The sequence below is a fragment of the Labrus mixtus genome, chromosome 7 (assembly GCF_963584025.1).
Source record: "Labrus mixtus chromosome 7, fLabMix1.1, whole genome shotgun sequence".
NCBI lineage: Eukaryota > Metazoa > Chordata > Actinopteri > Labriformes > Labridae > Labrus > Labrus mixtus.
In genome coordinates, this window is record NC_083618.1 from 7,568,630 (window position 1) to 7,592,815 (window position 24,186).

A 24,186-nucleotide genomic window follows, 5' to 3' on the forward strand; every position below is an offset into this window, starting at 1 on the left:
TTCACTCCTATCTTTATGTGACTAATGTTTAACTATATTTAGGAGGTAAGGTGCAACTATACCAGATCAAGAAGTACAGCTTTATTCATAATGATTCATTATCACAAGGAGGCCTTCTGGATGTGCTTTCAGTCTATGACGGAGAGCAGAAATTAGCAGGTTTTCAAAGGATTGGGTTTATAGATGATCAGCTTTAGACTAATGAAGTACTGTATGTATGTGTCTTTCAGTCCAGTGCCTTTGGATGTAGGAATCTGACTTTTAGATGACTTGAATCTCATCTGAATACAACACACTAAACACATTTGATTTACTTATTGTTCTGTAAACATAAATCTGAAGAAAAAAATAGAAGCTTTTAAGTTAGACGTATTTGAATTGAACTTAAGGATTTAACTCTTAAACTTACTGTACTTTTTCCATTACTACATAAATCCAACAGCGATAGTTACTGTACATATTAAATCCAAAGTTATCTTGAACAATTTCGTCAATTGCCCATTTACCTGATGATCATCAAAACTGACATCTTGAAATGCATTTTTCTTGTCTAACCAACCTGTCCAACATTCAACAACTATACCTGTATAGCACTTTTCTAATCTTCTGACCACTCAAAAAGCAGTTGTTCACAACATGCCACAATCACGCTTCCACACACACATTCACACACTTATGATACAATTATAGTGATACACAACAGTGTCCAATAACATACATTTATTTGTACATCTTGATAAACAAGTGTGTTGAGAGCTGCTTCCACCTTTGATTTATGCCTTAAATATATGACCTGTGTGGATCAGAAAAAAGCTTACCCTGTATTGTAATTGAAGTTTAGTTAATATAGGTGTGGTCTGAGATTGATTGAAAAGTGTTGATATTGGCTCTGGTGAGTTTTAAAGGTACTGGTAAATGTAGCAGAAGATCAAAATGAAGTGAGATAACCGGTGTACCAAAAACACGAGACAATATTGTTATTCATTAATAACACTCATTGATGTTATCAAGTTTTTCTTTCATTTAGAAGCTGACACCTTACCATCTCGGCTTATCATCATAGCCTACTATTCTAACTGTAGCACAACAATAAGGAAAGAGCAGCAGACCCTTCTGGGTGTGTCTCCTACCAGGCTAACACACCAAAAGCCTCTGAATTCTTTATGTACAATACAGCTGAAGGAAAGATCTACGAGTAAATACAGTAGTAGTCTGTGAGAAAATGGTGCTTGGTTTTAATTGGCTGCTGTAAAACAACCATTGACTGTAATGAAGGAAGCAGTGGGGGATCCACAACACAGCAGTCTGTCCCTATTAGACTCGACTCAGTGGAAAACAGAGAAACTCGCATATTACACTAACTTCAGGTAGGACAATTAAAAAACAGATTATCTTTTATTTTATTTGTCTTCCTCCATATAATTTCCCTGTTTTTACTCTTTTTTTCTGGGATCCCGCTCATGTTGAGTATCAGATGTTACACTAGCAGCATTCAGCCACCAGAGAGAGCCCTGACCTTAGCAAACACATGCTCACATGCTCACTGGCTCACATTCCTTACTCTGTCCTGTGTTGGAACTCCAAAGCATTACACTCTGAATTTAACAGCACAATATGTTGTCTTCACAAATCTAAGCTAAATTAACTTGATTTACCCAATTTTATGTATTTAAATTTGTTTTCAATAAATATTTCTTGATGGCTGTCTTCCATTGCCCTCCAGTGTGAAATGATGCAAGGAGTAAAATTGAAGAGACAAACAAACTGATTTCCTTCACATTACTTTTGATCCCTGGAGACGTGTAATGTTTGAAACCCCCGTGCTGAATGCTGGGTAAATTCATTGTGGATGTCAGCATGTCTGATAGAAGGATACATGATACCCTTCTAAATATTGTGTTAAGGCCAAATGCAGTCAGTCAGCACGTGTATGCTGTGGAGCACAATGACAAAGCACACACGTCCAGACGACTATATAGAATCAGAGATAGTGATCATATGTTTGAGGTTTATGATAAAAAGGTTAATGTTGAATGTCAAAGGAAGGAAAACGTGTGTTTATTCAATAATGTGATGCACTCATTACTTTTGCATGCTTGTAGGTGTATTACATGGTTATTTCCTTTGGGTAATCATGTGATTTTTTTAGTGTTTGACTTGCAGATTCGAAGGCCAGGGTGTGTGTAGTATGAGTGTACTATTTAACACTAACAGCCCCTCCATCGTCTCCTCACGGCCCATGACAGTCCCCTGGGACAGCATAGATCAGGATGATGTAGACGGGCAGCTCTCGTCATACGATTGATTATTGGATTTAAATCCATCGCTGTGTATATTTATGTGTGCTCCCTCTGTGGCTGGGTGTGAATGCAAAAACTGCAAACTTACACCTGCGACACAATGTATTTGTTGTCAAAAAATAACACGGAAACCGAGAAAAAAAAACGGTCAGGGCCGTAAATGTAGTGCCATACTTCGGGATTTTGGTTCTGGCTTCTGTATGTAACAAAGATCTGGTTTGGCTTCTGACACAGACTGACAGAGTCAAACGGCTCTCCTGGTGCTGAACATAAACCTTTTAATTACTGCAAACATGGTTGATGAGTTTGAAGCTTGATTACTTGGCCTTCATTAGTCAGATTGTGAGCTATAGTGACTCCCAGAGGTACAATTTGGCATCTCTAAACACTGCCTGCCTCTGTGTTTAGCAATTACATTTACCCCACAGTAGACCAGAACAGGTGTGTACAGGCAGAGACACAAACAAACACAAGCAGGACATGTGTGTACACTCACAGACTTTGGTATCAGCTCGATAACAAGCAGAGCTGTATGTAAGGAATTTCAGTCTGTTCTTTAATTCATAGGAGGAACCTGACTAATACAAAACACTGATAAAATGTGCTTAGTGTGCTGAGTCCTACTTTGTTCAACTCTGCCTGTCATAATGATTTCATGTTTGCTGTGCCATCTTGGCTTTGTTTTCCATCAGGGCGGCCGGTGGTTGTCACTACAGCGAGGAGGGAGCATTCTGCCTCAGGCCACGACACACTGATAACGAACATTCAGCTCGTTGGAAAACAAAAGTGCGTCTGAATTATGTGGTCAGGATTGGCAGTTGTTTGGTTGTGTGAGTCAGACAGACACAGTAACATGCACAATGTTCAGTTTGCACAACAGTCAGTCACTTCCTGCGTAGCAATGCTGATGCCAGGTTCCAGTTGGGCTAATGCAGGTGGAACGTATTGTTGATAGTCTCTTTTTGCTAAACTGCATGTTGAGCTTCATTGCGCTGTCCGGCTGCAGCCTTGACACTATTTTTAGACATGTACAGCTGCTCCTTAGCACCCATCCTCAAACCAGCCATTCACTCGAGATTTATGGCGACAGCCCACAAGAAACAGCTGTAGTCCTGCAGTTTGGTTGTCCAAGAAGAGCAAGAGGAGGCCTATTAAGAGTGATTTTGTTTGCTTTTTTTTGGTTTTTGGTTGAGAATTAAATGGAGTTATCAGTGAGTGGGATGTCTCATGCTGTCGAACGGCAAAAACCACAAGTCTAGAGCGTCCGGTGCTGCTGCGATGAGTCAGACCCTGGTCACAACGCCACCTGGGCCCAACACATGTTCAACACTTGTGTTGAACTTCTCCCCCACACAACACCATGTGTCCTGAGCTCAGCATACTGTTACAAGTGAAAAATAACAATAGAGTTTGTTTCTGTTGAAAGGGACTCTGTGCTTGATAACATGTCTCTGACGAGGAGAGTTAAAAGATTCCCAGGACTTTGTGTTGGGTACAAAAACACAGATTTGTCCTTTTGTTCCTTTTCTGTCCTACTGTTCCTCCTGATACTTTATCTAACAGTCCAGTTCACCACCGCCTCCGTCTGTCACATGATCACAGTCGTGTAAACTGGCTGATGAGGAGCTATACTGTAGGCAAAGAAGAGGGCCTGGTGTTGTCTCCTTTATAAGAGCGAGAGAGAGAGAGAGAGAGAGAGAGAGAGAGAGAGAGAGAGAGAGGGGAGATTGTGTGTGTGTTGGTGGGGACTAAAAACGTAGCTCCCTCAGCCACACTATGGCAGCTTAGCTTAAGTTTAGCTTATCACTGTCAGTTTGTTGTCTCCATTATTCAAAAGGACACCTTATCAGCTGAGGCGACTCGTATTAGCTCCTCCACTGTGGGCTCCTCACAATGATGTTCTACACTGCTCCGCATTAACTCCGGTGTCTATTTCAGCAGCTCTCTATCCATTTATTGATGCATGTCTCCCATTGATCCCAGCATTGATTTGCCATGCAATCCATTACCCATCTGTCTGTTTCAGTGGGCTTTTAAATGATTCGTCAGGTTGAGCTATTAAGGGGAGTAGTAGTGAAGTCCAAAGGTTGGTGATACATTCAGGGAGCAAGGGGTGCTCTGTGTGTGTGTGTGTGTGTGTGTGTGTGTGTGTGTGTGTGTGTGTCTGTTTGTGTGTGTGTGTGTGTGTGTGTGTGTCTGTTTGTGTGTGTGTGTGTGTGTGTGTGTGTGTGTGTGTGTGTGTGTGTGTCTGTGTGTGTGTGTGTGTGTGTGTGTGTGTGTGTCTGTGTCTGTGTGTGTGTGTGTGTGTGTGTGTGTGTGTGTGTCTGTGTGTGTGTGTGTGTGTGTGTGTGTGTGTCTGTGTCTGTGTGTGTGTGTGTGTGTGTGTGTGTGTGTGTCTGTGTCTGTGTGTGTGTGTGTGTGTGTGTGTGTGTGTGTGTCTGTGTGTGTGTGTGTGTGTGTGTGTGTGTGTCTGTGTCTGTGTGTGTGTGTGTGTGTGTGTGTGTGTGTGTGTGTGTGTGTGTCTGTGTGTGTGTGTGTGTGTGTGTGTGTGTGTGTGTGTGTGTGTGTCTGTGTCTGTGTCTGTGTGTGTTTGTGTGTGTGTGTGTGTTTGTGTGTGTGTGTGTGTTTAGGGAGGTTAGGTATTTTCAAGCAAATAGTTGGAACCCAGTATAGGGCTAGTATTGTAGCTCAACACTGTTTTTGTCACTTATTAATACATGTGTGTACTCTTTTATAAGTTAAATTATAAGCCATTCAAATTAGTTAACATGGGCTCTTTGTTATGGGTTTATTGTTCTGATGTTCTGTACACTCTCAAAACCTAAACAGACTCATGCATGAATATGTAGTCAGAATCAGACAGTGAAAGCGCCTCATTTTTAATAAACTGTTTATCTCTCAGTCCTCTTTTACTGATGTTTGTGTCTTTGCAACATTTAACATTTGTGAACTCTAGCTTCTTTTGTCGGAATTGAATTGATTTTTTTTTACCGTAGGTCAAAGTAAGCCATGAAAAAAGACTGTTTAGGTTTGGATAACTTAAATTCGCATGTTGATGCTGTATTCATTTGACTGTTTTTACTTTATTTTAAAGGAAAGGTGCAACGTAAACGCAAAACTGACCAACATACATCTAAGCTATCTTTGCTTTTTTCTTTCAATAAAAGCTTCTGAATGTTCCTTCTGTTCAAATGTTTAAAGTCTAAAGCTCCTGATTGTAAACAACCTGAACAACTTTGAGAGTTGATTTGGACAAACTTAAAATGCTTGCTCATCAGGCTTAGAAAACAAGTTGTCTTCCATGTTCTTGGAGAGATCAAGATTTGAGAGGTTTTCTGCAGTGTATTTTTGCAAACACATCTGAACCTCTCTCTTTAAGTTCTTCAAATGTATTTTAAAATATTATGTGTGTTTTTTTTTGTTAAGAGAGAAGTGTCTGAGTCTCATGATGTTTTTAATGATGGCCCGAGCTTTTCAAGTAACACTTTGATCTTCCTGTTTAAACAGGCTAACAAAGAAAATGCCACCAGCCAAACATAGATGTGGGGGGAACTAAGATGTGGGGGTTTCCAGATTGAGATGCAAGATGGATTCATATATATTCATGAATTCAGTCAGAAAAGTCAAACGGAAGCAGTATGATAATCTGGTAGTAATTGCGTTTTTCCCTCCAACTGTTTTTGGCAGAGCTGAGAGCCACATCCTGAGACATGCGATGGGGAATGTGGTCTCGTGAAGTGTCACAGCGGTGAACGGTGGATACACTCTGACCCTGTAACTAAGACCAGTCAATTCACAGTGGGGTCAAGTGGTGGTTATGCCAAATCCAATGGATTCATGGGTAATGGGAAGGATATCATTAGTCCTAGGATGGTCAATTATATGTTTAATTAAGCAAGACAGACATCAGATAATTGAACTATTGACTGCTCTCTTGGAGTCCCATTTGTCTTCTGATTCAGGGAGAGCACAACTGAAGTCATATCAGATTTGTTTGGAGGCATTAGATCCTGATGAGAGTGGAAATAAAACCCTGTCCTTTTATTTACTCGACAGCTCTATTTGATGTCCTGACCGCTGACTGAAGAACTTTTTAGTTAGATTTTCTGACTGGCCTCTCTTTCTCTTCCAGGCCTCAGAAAATGCCATTACAAGCCCACAAAAAAAGAGAGAAACCTCCAAAAGGACCATATTTCTAACTATCAAGCTTTTTTTTTTTTCTCCATTCTTGTCAGTCTGCTGGATACATGTCAGCAGCCGTCTGAAAAGTGCTGACATGGCTGCCCTCCTGTCCGGCAGCCCGCTCCCTCTGTGTGAACTTGGATTTAGCTCAAGGGTATAGCCACCCTGCTAATGTGATGTAGCTCCAAGAAGGAAACAAATTGGCCTGACGTCTCATACACTGCCTTGTCTTGATTGTGTGATGGCTTCTACTGCTAATGTGTTACGATGGGTAGACCTGCACGGGGAGGGAGATGGGTGTGTGTATGTGTGTGTTAGAACGAGAGAGGGAGAGGGAGCAGGAGAGGGAAAGAGGGAGGATGGGGGAAGGGCCCCAGTCTGCAAGATCAGCACAAGTGGAATTGCATTGATTCAGTTAACTGCAGAGTTGGAGCGTGATGTGGAATTCTGTTTATCAAGGGTGGAGTTTATGCGATAGGCTCCATTCTGATCTTATTTTCTACATCACATTAATAATCATCCACTGCTGCCTTATATAAGCCCTAAAATACAAGATCATCCTTCTTCATACAGCATATAGCCCCACCTCGAGTTATTGATGAATAAAAAGAGCAAACATGTTTGTTTCTAATTGAGTGTCTGAATTTGAATGGCCACAATGTGTGTCTCCCAACGTCTTTTGCACCAGAAACATTAAGGAAGAGGCTTTCACAGCTCAGATGTGATGGTGCTGGTGGATACACACTGTAAACATCATCCCAATCTGTATTAATCTACAAGATCAGATTCAAACAACTCACACCATGTTCTGTAATCACCAGGAAATATGCTGCATATTCCAAGTAAACACTGACTTGTGTTTAATATTCAAACTGAACCCACCGCCCCTGAAATAAAATCATTTCAGAGAACAAAGGACAGAATTTTGGCTCAGTAATGGGAATTCTCGTTAATGAGAAGTGTTTGGAAATGAACAAAAAAAATGGTGTATGCAATTGTAAGAAAATATCTGCAGTATTCATTAGACTGAAATATAGAACGGCAACTCTCTGAGTGCCTATAATAAATCGGTTTCAGGTCGGTTTCTTTACAAACCATGTGGCTCGTGTGTTTTTTTTGCTATCTTGGTGCAGTCTGTCCATGTTTTCGGCATTCACAGTAAATACATGTATTGTGAATTAATGAGGCTCTTTCTTAAACATGGCCGTGTTGCAGAAGTATATATTTTTGTCTCTCTTTCCTCTCCTCATTTCTCTGTCTAGCTGAGGGGAATTTGTCTCTAAGGGTTTATCATGACTGCCTCATATTTCCCCCCCTAGTTTGTCATTTTGCTGATCCAGACGCTTTTTCATATTTCAGTATTCTTATCATCCACTGGCAGTAAGATGATCCATTTCACTTATTTCTAAGAAGTGTGACTGTAGCCTAAGTCAATATCTCCAGAATGAGTTCAGTGGATGGAGGGTTGGCCGTGGAGGGGCAGCTAGTTAGCAGCTGTGGTAATGGTGGTACTGGTGGCGCAGGACCTTTTTTTTTATCCAGAGTCAGCAAGGGTAAAATGTCAAGCATTTCTTAGGGAAGCGGCTCCATAGGATTCCATTCGAAGCTTTAATCTTAATTGAGAGCATCGCACATTGATATTCCATAGGCCTCTTTGCCCTTCGCCTCTCAGCTACTTTCATTTAGAGGACAGCCGTACTGCACTAGAGCATGGGGATTGCTTTGTCAGGCAGCCAAGAGGCCAAAGGCAAGGTCAACCTCTCTTTGTAACGGTGGCTCACTGTGGAGGAGAGGCTTCACCTCTTTGAAGCTGTCATGCTTTTGTCAAACATTTCTGAGTCGTCCGAGACCGAAACTGAGAATGTATCACCCTCTTACTTAATAGTTGCACGGAATATTTTGGATTAACCAATTTGATTTATCATATCATATGAGTCCCTCCTATGATTTAGATAGTTTCACAGTTTTCTTGCATGTGGATCTAATTGAGCCACCTGAGATTTTAATGCACATAGTATTTCAGGGAGATATTTGCATGTGAAGCACTAAGAGTCCACAACAGCTCCACAGATCATTCAATTATTTCAAGATTTACTGAAATATTCGTTTCACACTAAATATAGATTCTTCACAGTATAAGATATGTGCCTCTCCTCTGATGTAAAGCTCCCAGTTTAGTGTTGTTTAGCTCACAATGGTTGCAGTAGCATCCCCTAATCCTAAAACAAAGGGTGTGGACTAACTGGCCAGGCAGATGCAGCGATAAGGTCCGTATCATCATGAAAGGTGAGGAGAGAGGGAAGGTGTGGGACATCAACGCTCTCAACACTCCTGTGGGAAGACTCGTCATGCCACCTTTCCATAAGCGATGAAAACAGATGGAAATAAAGACACACACACACACACATACACACAGACTGTTTACAGCAGAGTGTGTAGCCCCTATCTGCGGGACTGAGGACCGAGCTCGCCTCCATTTCTCATGCTCCTGCCTCACCCTGCTGCTGACACAGATATACTGTAAAGAGATAGCGGTGCAGATAGGTATGCATGTGCATGTCAAAGTACCCCAGGGGGTTAAGCCGGTCTAAAACCACAAAGAGTAAAGGCATAACACATGCACCATGTGCCACACTTTTCTCATTAATCCCATCACAAACAATTAGGTGTCACTTCAACCTGATTTGGGAAGCATTGCTCTGAGATAAAAAAAAAAGTCTAAGTCTAAGTCTTTGCAGCAAACACAAGTGTTTCTTCTATTGATGAAACACTGAATCAGGATTAAGGGATTAGTGCTGCAAAGATTTGTCTTGCTAGCACATACTATGAATAACAGGTTCCTATGGAGGGATGGCAGCTCCTGACAGATTTATCAGGTGATCATGGGCCTGATAAAGCTTCAGAGAAGCTGCTCCTATTTCAAAGTTGTAGTCTCCACTGGTTCTATGGGAAAGCCCAATGCTCGTGCTTTCCACTCTTTCTACCAATGAACAACAGTAACCTTTACCAAACACCTCAGCTACCACCAGCCAATCAACACAGATGGTCTCAGATCTATCCAAAACAACAAAGCAAGGCAACTCCTCAGCGGGACATTGGGAAAGAATCTTTAAAGAAAGGGTTCACTTTATCACACAGATCAATACAATCTGTTGTTACCAGGCAGTTCTCCTTTACTCTGTCCAATAATATGTAGTCTACCTTTTCACTTATCAAGACACATGGTAACATTGTGCAAAATACAATTTTTTTGTACTCCCTCAAATGCCCTTCACTTCAGAGGTGACAGTTGTATAGGAATTCAGCAAAAGATTACTCAATCAGGTTTCTACATAATAATTGTCAACAAGTCATATGAATGCTTCTTTTATTTAAGGCGAGTTCACAAAATCTGTTTCAATTGTGTGTTTGTGTGTGTGTGTGTGTGTGTGTGTGTGTGTGTGTGTGTGTGTGTGTGTGTGTGTGTGTGTGTGTGTGTGTGTGTGTGTGTGTGTGTTTGTGTGTGTGTGTGTGTGTGTGTGTGTGTGTGTGTGTGTGTGTGTGGATGGATAGGGTCCACACACATGAGTCAAGGCTGTTCCTCTCCTTGGGATTTAAATATAGCCACACTCACCATTACTGCTGTCACTCACAGACTTATAGTGACCTTTTGACTCCGGCTGTACAAAAGAGACTTGGAGCTGACACACTCATCCCAAATGTTTTTTTTTTTTTTTTTTTACCAGAACAGTCAAACTGAGTCTTTGCCACATAATACACATTTCTTTATGGGGAAGCTTTTGCTTTATCAGCCTGCTGTCTGATAGGTGTTGTTTTCACTCACTATCTGATTTGGTCTGAGTTTTCATCTGCGCTCTAGGAGACAGTATAAACACACGGGAGGCAGGCAGATGAAGGGTTCCCACAACAATCGGACAGTTCAACGTTTCTTAACAACTGACGTGCAGGCTGAGGTCAGAGTTTGTTGGGTTACAAATCAGAGGCCACCAACCTGTGTTATTGTACAGCTGGGGCATGTTAGTGCTGCAGGCCACTACTCAGCCACGTGTGGGCGATGTGTTCCTTCACACAGTTCACTTTGTCTTCTCTGACACTTGTCTAATGCTTTTTTCAAATCATTTGCAGTTTTGTTTTAGTACATTCTTAATCACAATGGGTTGTTGCCTCATAAAGAACATAAAGGCTTGTACAGTCAGGAAGATGAATATATAACCATATCATCAAATTCAGAACAACTTAAACACAAACTAAAGCCTCAATAACACATTCCTGGGTCAGACTTTTCCATTGTGCAACTTCTTAAACCTGCTATAATCAATATTTTTCAAGGGATAGCATGTGTTGATCCACCTCTACAGTCACTCAGATATTCTTGTCTCACAGCGATTGTATCTGACAGAACTGTGTAGTTTACAGTTTTGGGTTTAAAGGACATTTCTCATCACCTATATGTCTCAATTATGATTATTTGTTGTACCTTTTGTGATCTACAGACTTTCAAAATGAATCATCATGTTCAATTTTGAATTTGTTTCAAAATGATAACCATGGCAACAACTATACTTTCAGAACAAAACTACTTTTGAAAAGTGGTGTCGTCATATTCAGCTGACGTTATTAGTATGTAACTGATGTGCCTAAGCTGGGCCAAGTCAAGCTTCACAGAGCAGAGAGTAAAGCTGTAGATACTTTGTCTTGTTATTTTAGCAGAGGTCAAACATCATTTTTACAGAAGAGTCACTTGTAGTTATGAAAAAAATATTTATTACCAAAGTCTGCAGATCCTATCTCAGTTAGCTCAGCGATGATTAAATTGACACATCAGAAAATTCAGTGTTGCCACTATCATCATTTAATTCTCTCATGTTTGCAGCCTTTCTGCTAAGAGAAGTGGCTGCAGTATTCCAATTATAAACTATAAAAATGTTTTAGTGATACAGCTTTATGTCAAAGTTGTGAAAGAGACCAGGTTCGTTTTAGTTCTCTTTGCATCAACAGAGAGCCAGGAGTAGATTTATGTGATGTAGTACGTCTTGAAAGTGAACTTAATTGAGTGGGAACTCTTAGTAGACACCCTCAGTAAACTTTTTTGTTTACGTGTGACCTTTCATTTAATTTCTTTTTCTTTTGAGAAGTCAGTGTTTCTCTTTTTTTTTTTTTTTTTTTTTTTACTGCCGTTACATCCCAGAACAAAGTACTTCCTTTATCTTGACCACAAAAAGAGCTAACATGTACACGGGTTCACTGTGGTATAAAAGCCTGAATCCCCTTAAATAGATGCCTTATAAGCTCTTTGTTGTCCAATCACAAGCTTCTGTCCCTGACAGTCCAACCACAGCACACAGTTGGTTGTGTCTCAGTTGTTGTAGAGGAGGCTAAACATCGAGCATGATCACAAAGATGGCCAAAGAATAAAAAGACTGGGCGTGGGAATTCTGTTTTGCCAAGTCCTCCAGCTGCACAAAAGGCCAAGACGGATGCGGCTGCGCTAAAACCGTCAGAAAAGAAAAATAATATGGCTTTAAGTTCAGCATAGTACTTCTGAGAAACATGAAGGAAGAGTTATGACACAAGGGAGATGCTAACATGACACATTAGTGGGAGAGTGACACACCCAATTCCAAGGAGGCCTGTGAGACTTTAACAGAGCGCATGACACTGCTGCCACATTCTCATGTCAGCGACACCCGCAGAAACTTATGAAGAACAGTGTTGAATTTGTTCAGTGACAACTGTAGTTTAAATTTCTAACCCCACCATCTATTTATAAGTGCATTTACTTACAGCATTTCAGAAACTAATAAAAATGTATCTTACAGGTTTTTTTTATCTAGTTTTTCTGCAGATACATCACTCTGAAACAGGAACTTTACGCCCAGTCATTCAAATGATCACACAGAAAAGTTTCAATTCTATCTTGCACACTAACACACTTAAAAAACAAGTATATTTCTCTTTCATTTCACGATAAGACCAAGAAATGCTCATTTCCTCTTCTACAGCACCTCCAGCCACACCATTATTTTTCCTGGATGTGACCTAACAAGGTCCCAGAGGACTGGACATGCTCTCCACACCGTTGTAAAACTTGCCAAGGTGCAAATGTTGGAGTCAGAATCTGAGCAGGATCCGACCCTTAATTTGTAAAGCTTTGCCTACAGTGACTGAGCGCCGCAGTTCTCTGCCATATAGATAGGTGGGTTGAATACAGGGGGGCCAGGGGCTGTAAAAAGGGAAGAGGCTGCTACGGGGGGAAGAGCCTGAGTTAACCTTTGTGGCTCGTGCTTCTACTGTGCACTAATGGATGCCTGTCATCGTTACGGACAGAAACAGGAGGGCGCCTGCCAGCTGCATGACCCCCATAAAACCCTAGCAGGAAATCCTAGCAGGGTATGAAAGGGAAAGAGATCTCTTCTCTTCTTTTTTCAACTCTTCTCTTCCCTTTTATGATCCCTCTTCCATTCTCTCGTTTGCTGCAAAACTGCAGTGTCACTCATAAAACAGGAGAATATGTTGTTTATCAGACGAAGGGGGGCAAAAATCATGTTTTTCAACCTCTGCTAACAGGCTCAGGATGTTTTTAATGGTTCTGTCATGCTGGGAGGAACCTGTATAATCATTACATACAGTAGTTCACCCTTTACTCTGTAACCAAAGTCCAGGGTGTGTAATGTGACAGGACTTTGTCACACTTCTGTCAGTGGTGTCGACTTAAACGTGACAAGCTCTTTATCAGAGGGCCTTCCTATCAGATCCCAAGGAGTTCATGCACAAACACGCTGAACACAACGTCCAAATGAAGCCAGATTCCTTATTACAGCTACCAAGATAGCAGGACTTTATTGTAGGCTACACATTAATCCACTCTTTTGGAGCCTATAGAGCCCATCATGTGATAACTTTAGTTATTACCAGAGGTACAATCATAATTACTCTGAAAGCTTTCACGATGTAGCAACAGCAGTAAAAATGTCTTCATGGTCCGAGCAGGAGCTCAAGAAACAGTTCCTTATCATACGCTAAAAAGTCAAAATAACCTGATTTTACTGAAAATATGTGACGGAGCGAGAGTGCACATGAATGTCTTCATTTGCATACGCATGTGTTTGTGTGTTTGTAAGTGTGCCATGTCCATGGAAATGTCTGCGTGTGCGTGTGATCACTGCATGATTCACGGTGTCACAACCGTGCAGGAACGACTGGACATCCTGACCGGAAACCACAGCCGCCGAAGCTGCGCTTTCCTGCGACATACAACCCAACACTCTCACAAAGAGTCACTTGACTGGATCCCCATATGGGAAGTGAAAGAGGAAGTCCCCCATCCATCCTGTCCTCCATCCCTATCTGTGCTCTGCACTTCACATGGAGCCAGTCTTACAGACAATTGCCAGTTTGAGCCTCAACTGTTGCAAAACAACAGCAACGAACTGGCTGGGGCTGGAAAGGGCTCGCTATTGGGGGTCAAATGTCTGGTCAGTTAGCAAAAGATGAGTGATAATCATTATTGTGAATGCAGAATGAACTGATCTATCAGCTAGTTTGTGTTTGAAACAAAAGAACATTAACGAACTGACAAACGAATTCTTATTTGACGGGTGTTTGTATCTAATCTCTGACAGTTCCTGTTACAGTCAGTCAGTCAATCAGGAGATCTTCCACAAATGTTTAGACAGTCAAGCTAGACCAAATCCTTACTGTCCTGAGAGGAAGGGTATGATATCACAGATGGAAGTGGTGAGTGAAGTGTGACTGTTGGTTTTGTTGGCCCGGGTCTTCCATCATGGGTCTAGGCCTCTGGCTGTGTTCATTGGTGAAAGTGTACGTAGCCTGGCAGCCGCATTCCTCTGCCTCTCCCTACACAATGGTGAGTATCTGCAGCATTCCTTTGTCTGTGTGCGCTGTCTGAGAGGAGGCCGGGCCTTGGCAAAGCCTAGCACTCAGCCGAGAGGTTGGCATTACGTTTAACTGACCCTTTGAGTGCTTTCATTGAACACTAGCCATCTATACGTGTTATTCATAGAAGTGTGCTACAGTAAAATCTGTAGTTATGATAAAAAGACCTCATCAGTTGAGATTTGGAAATAATTCATGTGATGCTGATGCTTTCTCTTTAAGCTGCTTTATCATCCCGTTCTTTCCCCCCATGCAATCGTTCCCTCTCTCCATCTGTTTTTAAAAAATGCAAGCATGTCTATTCAGAACCGTTTTCGCTGCTCTTTATCCTTCTCCAGCTATTTTGCTTTCTCTCTTGTTCTAATGCCACAGCCGTGCAGACACCTTTCCCTCCTGCTGACTCAGTAGCCAGCCTCAGGCGCTGTGGGCTGGGGGTGTTGGTGGCAGGGAGGAGGGGTGGTGAGGCTCCCACATCAGGCCCAACAGCCTATCACATGCGAGGGAAAATAGCTGGCTAATCGTTTCTACAATAGCACCCTGCACACTGTCACACAGGACCACAAACCGCTCTCCTCGCCAACACTTCTTCTTCTACTACTGTCATATTCCTCTGCTGTTGCTAGGAAATCCACATGTGATGTTTGCAAGTGCGCAAATAAAGGACACCACACAAAGAAATGGACCGTTTGAAAAACCGCATTCCACGTATTCAATTACAAATTTATGGCAGTATACGTAAACAGAAATACTGTGTACGCAATTATTAATTCATTCACAAATATATACTCTTTCATTTTAGGTAATTCAATCCTAAATAAAATGTATAAAATTATCAAAAAATAACGAAAATTTTAATTTGATCTGTTTACATATTTATATATATAAATGGTATTTATTTAGAAACGACATTAAATATGTAATATGATATTTATTTGAGACACAAAAGAAAAATTATTCATCTTAATTCATTTAATGAAAACCTTTAATTGATGGGAGTTTTACTTCTGCACAGCAGTTAACTGTTAGTGTCTTTACGAGTATTCCTCTAACCTCATTTTAAAGTCAGACTTTGCCTGTACACTATGCCTTAAGCTGCATATAGGAGCCTCTGATTAATGAGCCCCTCACAATAACGTTAAAATATAGAGGAGCATTATTTATGGCCGTAACCATCTGGTTATTTTCTGCTACATCCTTGAAGTTCACAACCACACTCATTTGCGTCACATTCTCCCTCTGCAGAGCCGATCTTTAGGGACTAGTCCTGTTCTCAGAAGGAAAGTGCTTTTGCACCTGTGGTGCGATTTTAGAGCTGCTTTCCATCAACAGAGGGGTGAGGTCAAACCTGCCAGGGGTCACACATGAAAAGGGAACCTGGTTTCCAGGCTAAAGGGTGGTGCCATTAACAGAGCCACCTGCCAAGTTGAACTCTCACACAGGGGGAGCAGCGAGAAAGTCTCCTCAGACTGAGTGTAAAATCCAGTAAAGTTTTCAGCACACAGCCTGTCACAGAAGTAATAAACTCAGTTTAAAATGTGACCACTTATCTCATAGTATCACATTGTCCTTGAAACTATTATGATCATCCAAATGTAACTGTAGTCCTGAACTGAGTGTGATGTGTGTGCAGGAAATTTGCAAGAGGATTTAAAAATGTAACAGGGCAGAATAGAAAAGAGAGAAAAACATATAGTAAGTGACAAAATTCCCCACTGTGCTGCCCAGAGGAGCTGGGAGCAGCAGGCCGCGGTTGTTGTCTCTCTCTTCCTCTGTTAATGAATGCAGAAGTGATCTGTTTGTCTGAGGAAGACAGTGGAAGGGAAACCTGATTTCCACTCCATTTTATCTGTGCCCCACAGCCTCTGCCAGGCAGCCTCCCGTGCTTTCACATGCATGGGTCCCACAGGAAGCAGCAATCCATGAAGGGCAAAGGTCAGGGAAGGAGAGACAGCCACTCGTCCTTTCATTCACCACCAGACCAACAAATACACTGCGACTGTTCCTGTGCTCCTTCCTTTGGCCATCTGACAAAATACTTTTAAGATGATAAAGAAGTCACATGATTTCTTGACAGCGACTGTTCATTTGTGTGTAATTGTTATACTTTTTATTGGGTAACTGTGTATAACTTTGGAGCAGAAATACGTAGTGGAGTAAATGTTTTGGTACTGCAAACAAATAAATCAATTGACTTTCCTGTGTTCAAAATACACCCACTGAAAAACTTCAATCATCTACATTTCTTTAGAGTACACAATGTTGTTTTGGTGTATCTCCTTTTATGATGTTGTGAATTTTAAAATCATGTCTTTTTTCTGTATTGTGAGTCTGATTTTTGAATCTTGAAGGAGCTCTGATAAGTATACATTAGTAATACTAGTACCAAGATGTAACCTCAAATGATGTGATAATGTCTGGTAAATGTTTAACTGTATTACTAAAAACTCAATCATCAGATAGCAATTCAAACACGAGATAAGACACCGTTTTAAAAAGTCACAATGGGTTTATTGATCAACAGTAAATGAAAAACATAGAAGAAAAAACAATTTGCATAATTATATATTATCTTCAAAATAAATGTAAAGGAGGAACACATCTGTCCAGCAGAATCAGCTTCATAAAATAATACAAATGTCATTTTCAGCATCATTCTTTCAATTTTGTTTTCAATTTAGACGCATGAACACAAAATATAATTTTGAGTTACAAAAACTCGGCCAAGCAAAATCACCAAAAACAAGATGCGCAGTAACTGAAGCAGAAGGATTAAAGTTGTACATTAATAAAAAGGGAGAATTCTTTGATTTCAAGTATATCCTTTCAAACAAAATACAAATATGCCTGTGTAATAAAAACATCTCATACATGTCCTGCATGCATGCTTCAATTTAATTTTCCATTCATAACTTGTTGCCTAGTTGAGTCTATTACAGTTACTTGAGTGATATCCTTTTGTCCATCATTACTTCAAACTTGGTGGATCCATCTGACTGTTTGTTACAGAGCACGGCGAGCTGTCAACAATCAATAACTCTCCGTGGAAAAGATCAGTCCTGCAAGGAAATTAAAAACTCACATTAAATACTCAGGGGAGGAAGGATTGTCACTGGTGGACCCAGTTTCGTGGTAACAGTTTGCACCGGACAGTTTCTCACATTTTTGTTTGTATGCATCTCTCTCCCGGATCAGTCTGCCGAGTTCATGTTTCAGCTGTTCAACCTGTGACACCAGGCTGGTTTTCTCGTGCTCCAAGACATGCTTCTGCTGCACGCGCTTGTAGCGGCAGGACTGTGCGTAACCCCTGTTTTTCAGGGTCCGGCGCTTCTGCTTCAGACGCATCACCTCGTCCTTGCCGAGGCCTCTGAGCAGCCGGTTGAGCTCTCTGACGGACATGGACACCAGCTGGTCGTCTGAGAAGCTATCGGCGTTGGATCGCCGGTCGTGGCGGCTGTGCTGCGGGACGTGGTGGTGCGCACCGAGGACCTGCTGGTCATCCGGCGATTCGGGGCTTCCCAGGTCATCTTTGAGAAAGGGGTCATGGCAGTGACTGCTAGGTATGCCTTGCACGTCGGAGTGACCTGGTAGTCCCGGGTAGTGCTGGACAGGCTCGCTCAGATTTCCGTAGCCGTCGTATTCAGCTTGAAAAGGTGGCGGACCGTGGTGACTGTGAGTTGCAGAGGGGTGTCCCTGCTGCGCCGTGGCGCCGATTAAGGCCTCCATTGCGTCCTCGGGGGTCAGACCAAAAGCTTGAGGGTACATTTGCTGTGGGTAACCCCCGTTGTTTGGTACCCAGAACTGGTCGTTCCCGGGGTTATTTCTCTGCTCGTTTGGATTTAGGTTTGGTGATGAGGGCACTGAGTTACAAGGTGTGCTGGCAGGAGTGGAGGAGACAGAGGCTGGTCTCTGGAGCTGGCTACACGGCCCCATGAAGGAGCGCTCTATCCCCTGTATCGCCTCCTTTTTGACGCCGAACTTCATCAAGTCAAAGTCGCTCACAAAATCCATGTTAGTTTTCTGCAGTCCCAAATGCGAATGCGACTCAGCGGTCATTGCAGGTAGCTGTTCTCTTGTACGAGCTCCAAATGTCCACAGCTAGTTCATGCAGTCAATGAAAGCGTACTTACTTTAGAAAGAAAGAAAAGACAACAGTTCCAAACTTTTGATTTTCTCAGCTTAGAGAAAAAAACATGTGTGCGAGAAACGCCTCCAACGTGATCGGTCTCTGTGAGAGCTGACGAATTGTGCTGCGCGCAGCCGATTTTGCTTCAGCAGCCACACAATGAAAGTCCAGCGATGCCAAGAGGACTGAACGCACCTCTCTGCTTGCTCAGGAGGAGCGCACTTTCTTCATAAAGCTGCATTGGCATGATGTCACGCCTTCTAGACTACACCTCCACGATCCTCTCCAATGAAAACACGCGGAAAAGAAAGATTTGCATAAAAGCTGCTACGAGTCTGTGCTCACGAGCTGTTCGTGATGATCATTTGACCAAAACCTATAAAATGTTTTCACAGCGGACACACTATCATTCCCAACAATATGCGTTTTAATGTCGAGCACATTATTTGACCCTTACTACAGGTTTACCTACAGTCCTCACACAGACTGTTTAGATTTATGTCAGTGTTCAAATATGCTACAGCCAGGCATTTAATACCTTTTTTAAAAATCTACATTAGCGTATGTAGGCTAATGAAACCAAGGAATATCTTAGATTTAACTGGCCTACATTTATGAGACAGATGGTTGTGATTTAGTAATGTTACACAAACACACATTTTCATCGACACAACAAAAACGGAGGCTGCAAGACAGTTGGTTTGACATCGAGTTTTGGCTGAGTCAGTATTATTCTTTGCACATATGCTGCACGGGAGAATACTGACATCTTGTGGTTATTTGTCCACACTCAGTTGACGTATTCACACTGCCTGGTCCATCACAGGCAGCTTGCATGACTACAAGGAGAGATTGTCTTTCTTTGGCCATTACACTGAGGCTCATATAATATTATATATGCAAATGAACAGATTTAGTGTTTTTCACCTGGTCAGTGCTAAAAACTAAGTCACATGGAAACATTTTTCAAAATATCACAAAGCCCTTTGACAATTATATGATGGTTGTTCTTTTTAAAGTAAGCCCTTTTTAGGTTTATTTTTGGGCTCTATCTACTATTCCTGTTTAAAAGTTATGGTCCTTGATTTCTGTGTTATTCATACTGACAGTATTGTGCGTATATGGAACATGTATAAAAACGTTTGTGGTGGATCCCTAACACTTTACTGACCTAGACAGACCAAGAAGCATCTGAGGGTTCATGAATCCCCTGACAACTTCCCAGCAACAGCAGAATAAAAAACCTCTGACATGTTCCAGGAGCTGTGGTCTGTTTCAGGGCTGTCACCCCTTTGTGTCCAGAGGTGACACCGCTGCACAGGATGTCAGAGGGTCAAGTGATGTTCCTGCCCTCAGGTGACCCCCTTTGGCAGTTTTGACTCCAAAGATAGCGAAAAAGCTTCGCTGACAAGATATAGGACTCAAGCCAAAACCAATAGAAAATGTCGCGTGAGAACAGCGATGCATTGTTTCAGTCAGTTATAGTTTCTGGGAAAAAAGGAAAAGAGGAGACAGTGTGACTGATCAAGGAAGGCTCAGGGACACATGTTAGGATTTATGCCAGCTGGTGTGTGTGTGTGTGTGTGGGGGGGGGGGCTGGAACCCCATTATGTGGTATAACCTGTTCTAAGTTATGATGCTCGCAGACTATATGTGCACAGAAACAGCAGGTTGTGTTTGCCATTTAATTGATGTAGTAAAACGGTCACACCTTCAAATGGAGAAATGTCTACACCCGACACAGTCAATAACTGCCATCTTAACATCAACACCTCTTTGCAACAAAAGATAATCTTATCTTGCTGATTTATTTGATATTTAGTCGGCGCGCAAACCCACTCACACACTCCACCAATCATGTAGCTCATTGATGCCTTAAGCACAGTCAGGTTTTAGGACTGGCACTTCCCCTAAGAGGCTGGGTGCGTTCACATCCACAGGATCACTTTAAAAAGACTTGTGTTGCCATTGGTGAAGAAAGACAAAATGTAGTCTATAAAAACAAGCATCTGCACTAGCAGGTTCTTCAGGGTAGCCATATTATGACTTTAAAAATGTTAAAGGGATTCAAGTTTTGCTGTAACATCCACAGACAACACAACTAGTCCTATTTGTTCCACTGATATATTTTAAATTGTAAACAAAATGCTTTATCTTGAGAGCAGAAGTCAACACCTAAATGAACAGACCCTTTAGAAAACATGACTGCATCAAAACCTCCACGAACTGACTGATTAGAGCCATGAGAAGCAATTAGCAAAGGCTTGTCATGTGGACAAATGACATGTCTCTAAACACTAAAAATAGGAAAAAATTCAAAGAAGCCTTGTGTGTTGTCAGAACAGCAAACAAGAAAATGGGTGTTAGCTTCAACACAGCAAAAAAAACAAAACCCAGAAAGACATGATTTTGAACACTGCACTTTCCTTTTGTTGGAAGCTTTCTGTCGATGATATCCTGACAGAAACACTCCATGTCGTTGTGCCTCTTCCTTTCTGTATACACAACATGTTTCCCACATGGCCATGGGGTTCTGTGTGATTCAAGGGCTATTTTGTCAACACAAAGAGCCATAACTAAGTGTCCTCACTTACTTTCTGGTCTACAGATAACAAACATGGAGCGAACAAGTAGCATTAGGAGAAGAGCCATGGCAAGACAACATAAAGCTGAAGTCATGATTGCTGGAGAACAGCTCAGGTAAGAAGAGAGAGAGGAGGGGGACGATGCTCATGCTTGATTTTCAAGATTTGAGGTTAGAGATATAGTTTGATTTTGAGGATTGTGGCTAATTTCAAACTTAATTTCAAGGTTGAGGCTTCATGATGGGAAACTGATAAAGGACCGACGCTACCACCTGCGCACATATCCTAACTGTTTTGTGGCTCAGGAACTTACAGACTGGCTTGTGAGCCATAAGGAGGCCCCTGACCGAGTAACTGCTGTGTGCCTAATGCAGCATCTCATTGATCAAGACATTGTTCACCACGGTGAGAAGGAAGCAAATTGAGAATGTTCGGAGTGGAGATATTGGAGGAGCTTTAGTACAAATTAAATCAATTACCTCAATTGAAACCGTGTACTCCCTGTTTTTTAGTGTGTGATAAAAGGCCTGTCTTCAAGGATGCTAAACTGCTGTATCGTTTCCGTACGGATGATGGCACATTTCCCCTCAATACAGAAGTGAAAATCTTCATGAGAGGACATCGATTATATGATCAGTAAGAACTGCTGTTTGTTTGTGTTTAAGTGTATCCACTGCTAATAGCTAACCTTGGAGTGTGCGAGGCATAGTCAAAATAGCACTTCAATATATATGAAGTACATTATAAATAGGCTGGGATGTTAATTTCCCACAAAGCTACATCCTGACAGACACATTGGATATTGGTAAGTGTGTCTGTTGCAAGGCCTGTTGAAGTTAATTTGTAACTACATCATGTCCATGAAACCTGATTTGTGTTTCATGTGTGTGTGTTTTCAGTCTCATTGGAGACAAGAACTCTATTCTAGAGCTAAGAGAAGAACATGGTGTTCAATATCAGCGCTCCTTTCCTGGATGTCAGTTAATTGACTGGCTGCTTCAGAATGGAGAGGCAGAGAGCCGGCGTCAGGGAATAGAGCTGTGCCGGGCATTGCAGGAGCATGGCATCATTCAACATGGTGAGTCGAGTACTCAGTTTCCCTTTGATGCACGACACCATGGATGAGCTGACTGTCAGCAGCTGCTAGCAGTGAGCGGCCGGCTGGGACTTTTTTCAATTTAAAGAAAATACACTCCCAATCCCATTCATTCTGAAACATGTATGACTCGTGTTTTATGCTCTCTCTCTTTCTCCCACTCCGACATTAAGTGACAAAGAAGCGTGACTTTTTTGACAGTGGATTGCTCTATCAGTTCTGCATCAATTTTCGCCGCCGCCGCCGTCTTTCTGAGCTGTTAAATGAAAGTGAACAAGACGACGATGAAAGTGTTGTGGTGGCGACGCCAGGGGACAACCATACTGATAGTCCGTTTGTTCTGCGCAAAAGCCAACCTCAGGAGGGCAACAGTGCTTTTCAGTCCGGTAAAACAGTAACACTGCACTATTTTTTGCATCACTTCACTGTTGTTGCATTTGCTTATAGTGCCATAACTACTTTCCTACGACACCTATTACAGTGGGATCAAGTAAAGACTTAAAACAGGTTACCAGTGGGCGTCGAGGCAGCTTGAGCTCTCTTCAGCTTCACACAGATGGATTTCCACTGCTCGTCCAGCCGTCCTCAGCATCACTGGTGAGATATAATCCTAAATCAGGCAAGTGTTTAATTAATATTCATGTTTCAAAACATTTTTAAAGACAAAACATTTTGAATATTTATGCTTTCTTGTGTTTCATTGTCCAAAACAGAATGAACGTGACTGACTTTGTTTTCTTTTGCAGTACTTCGAAGACATTTTACATGTGAAGAGTTACTAGCACCTGGTGCACCCTTCATCAAGAAAGTCTTGACGGTGAATTATTGTAATGAATCAACCATGTTTTTTTCCAAACACCAATGGAATCCCTCTGATTTAATGTCATTCTTGTAGTTAAGCCGGATCAGCACTCTCCCAGAGTGGATATAATGCAGTAATATGATTTCAGTATGTGATGAAAAACTTTATTATTTGAAAAATCTGAAATAGACATTACAGCATTCTAATTTATTGTCTACTTAAAACTAATAAGGGCTCAGGGCGCTGGTGGCGCAGTGGTTAGTGTGCGCGTCCCATGTATGGAGGCCACAGTCCTCAACGCGGGCGGCACGGGTTCAAATCCAACCTGTGGCTCCTTTCCCGCATGTCAATCCCCACTCTCTCTCCCTGATTTCCATCTCTGTCCACTGTCCTATCTCTCCATTAAAGGCACAAAGCCCAAAAAATAAATCTTTAAAAAACTAATAATGGCTCTACCAAGACCCCTTCATAGTTCACCTAACAAACTAATGTTGTTTTTCCCTATGAACAAATGACATATCGTGCCAAAAGGTAAACTTTACAATAATTACTACAGAATGTGTCACTTATTTCAGCTTTGTGTCATGACAGGTGATAGGAGACGCCCTGGGTTGGGGCTTTGTTATCAGAGGCATCTCTCCTGTTTATGTGCAGGCTGTAGATCCTGAAAGCCCTGCAGCCACTGCTGGAATTAAGGTTAGATACTGAATGCCACACACACAGCACAGATAAATTGCTCAATTAATTTCAGAGGGCTTTGAAAACAGCACTTTTGACAAAAAAAATACCTACCTGACATAATTTTTTTTATAGGCTCGGCAGTTTGTGTGCCAGGTGAATGGCCAGTGTGTTCTCTACCTGGACTACAAGACAGTCAGAAGATTGGTGATGACAGGAACTCGCACTGTCGTACTGGAGGTGATGGAACCCCTAGAGTGAAAATAACTGTCTTTTGAGTCTTGCTCTTGATTTACACACAGACTGGACTAAGTAATCTTTTTTTCATATTGACAAGTCATGAATGCAATATTTAAGTGTAATGTGCTTTTGGTTGGGAAACTAAATAAAAATGTAATCTTGACTATGACGTTTTCATCAGCCTACTGGAGAAATAGTGTTGCTTTAAAAACAAATGATTATATTAATTACAATAGGCCTACAGAAAATCTGCCAAGCTCTCTGCTACGACTTCCGTCGAATTC

General features: G+C 41.7%; 2 protein-coding genes across 2 annotated transcripts; one reads left to right on the forward strand and one right to left on the reverse strand.

The window, feature by feature from the left end:
* Positions 1 to 16,864: 16,864 nt before the first annotated feature.
* mafbb (v-maf avian musculoaponeurotic fibrosarcoma oncogene homolog Bb) lies at positions 16,865 to 18,722 on the reverse strand. The gene has a single exon (XM_061042456.1). It carries the CDS (start codon positions 18,429 to 18,431, stop codon positions 17,454 to 17,456), a length of 978 nt encoding a protein of 325 aa, XP_060898439.1. The 5' UTR covers positions 18,432 to 18,722; the 3' UTR covers positions 16,865 to 17,453.
* Positions 18,723 to 20,832: 2,110 nt separating this feature from the next.
* Positions 20,833 to 24,062, forward strand: si:dkeyp-97e7.9 (DEP domain-containing mTOR-interacting protein). Its single transcript, XM_061042455.1, has 9 exons — positions 20,833 to 21,201; positions 21,313 to 21,491; positions 21,599 to 21,722; positions 21,986 to 22,164; positions 22,356 to 22,568; positions 22,664 to 22,801; positions 22,929 to 22,999; positions 23,576 to 23,680; positions 23,798 to 24,062. The coding sequence occupies exons 1-9, from the start codon at positions 20,975 to 20,977 to the stop codon at positions 23,921 to 23,923; spliced, it is 1,362 nt and encodes a 453-aa protein (XP_060898438.1). The 5' UTR covers positions 20,833 to 20,974; the 3' UTR covers positions 23,924 to 24,062.
* The last annotated feature ends 124 nt before the right edge of the window (positions 24,063 to 24,186 follow it).

Excerpts from the sequence above, each read along its gene's own strand:
- mafbb (XM_061042456.1), bottom strand. The coding sequence starts at position 18,431 with ATGACCGCTGAGTCGCATTCGCATTTGGGACTGCAGAAAACTAACATG.
- si:dkeyp-97e7.9 (XM_061042455.1), top strand. The coding sequence starts at position 20,975 with ATGTCGTTGTGCCTCTTCCTTTCTGTATACACAACATGTTTCCCACAT. Across the intron at positions 22,802-22,928 it reads GAGATATAATCCTAAATCAG|TACTTCGAAGACATTTTACA; the intron begins GCAAGTGTTTAA and ends TTTCTTTTGCAG. Across the intron at positions 23,000-23,575 it reads TCATCAAGAAAGTCTTGACG|GTGATAGGAGACGCCCTGGG; the intron begins GTGAATTATTGT and ends GTGTCATGACAG.